The sequence below is a fragment of the Eimeria mitis genome, genomic scaffold (genome assembly GCF_000499745.2).
Source record: "Eimeria mitis Houghton genomic scaffold, Emh_scaff11314, whole genome shotgun sequence".
NCBI lineage: Eukaryota > Apicomplexa > Conoidasida > Eucoccidiorida > Eimeriidae > Eimeria > Eimeria mitis.
Window position 1 is genome coordinate 1 of NW_024012034.1, and position 1029 is coordinate 1029.

At 59.4% G+C, this 1029-nt stretch overlaps 1 protein-coding gene across 1 annotated transcript; it reads right to left on the bottom strand.

Moving 5' to 3' along the window:
- Nucleotides 1-10: 10 nt before the first annotated feature.
- On the bottom strand, nt 11-725 carry EMH_0100300 (uncharacterized protein; the record flags this gene model as incomplete). Its single annotated transcript, XM_038022163.1, has 2 exons — nt 11-24; nt 155-725. 2 exons carry the CDS (start codon nt 723-725, stop codon nt 11-13), a joined length of 585 nt encoding a protein of 194 aa, XP_037878017.1.
- Nucleotides 726-1029: the final 304 nt, after the last annotated feature.

Below are 1029 nucleotides of genomic sequence, written 5' to 3' on the forward strand. Positions count from 1 at the left end.
TTGAGGACAGTTAGAGCGGTTGAGCTGGAGGAGCCGCCTGGGTGCTGCTGCTGCTGTTGCTGCTGCTGTTTTTCTTGCTGCTGCAGCTGCTGCAGCTGCTGGAGCTGAATATCTAGAAGCGCGCAGCAGCTAAGGGTTCGCTCCGCATGCATACGTATAGCACCCATGTGCTGCTGCAGCAGCTGCTGCTGCTCAGTTGCATCCTTGTCCTTCGCGAGTTGCTGCTGCTGCTGCTGCTGCTGCTGCAGGCGTTGCTCCTCTAGAGCCCGCATCTGCTGCTGCAATTCGGTGAGCTGCTGCTGCAGCTGCAGCGCTGTAGATACCTGCTGCTGCAGCTCTGCTTCAAGCTGCTGCCGTTGCTGCAGCGACTGCTCCTCGTGCTGCTTCTGCTGCTGCTGCTGCCGCTGCAGTTGTATCATCAGTGCCTCTCGTTCACGCTCTTGATGCTGCTTTTGCTGCTGGAGGTCTTCAGAGCGCTGCTGCAGCTGCTGCAGCTCCGCAGCGTACTGCTCCTGCTGCTGCTGCTGTTGCTGCTGCAGGTTCTCGCAGCTGCGCTGCGCTCGCGCGATTTCTCGTGCTGCCTGCTGCTGCTGCTGCTCCACTTGCTGTCGCAGCAGCTGCAGCTGCTCTTGCTGCTGCAGGGATTTGCTCTTGTCGTCTTGCTGCTGCTGCTGAGCATCCAACAGCTGCTGCTGCAGCTCACCATTCGCCTGCTGCAGTTTCATCAGCTGGCCGTACAAATCCTGAGGAGCACACGCAGCAGAAATATGAGCACAGACATATGCAGCAGCAGCAGCAGCAGCAGCAGAAGCAGCAGCAGCAGATGGAACTAAAAACATAGCTACGATGGTCTGCACAGCTGCAGCAGCACGAAGCAGCACCTGGATGTGCTGCTGCTGAGATTCGACCTCCTGCTGCAGCTCCTGCACTGCTTGCGGCGCGTCGCTGTCTTCACTTTCCTGCTGCTGCTGCTGCTGCTGCTGCTGCCTTATGCGGCGCTGCTGCTGATCCAGCTCGCGACGGATGCGG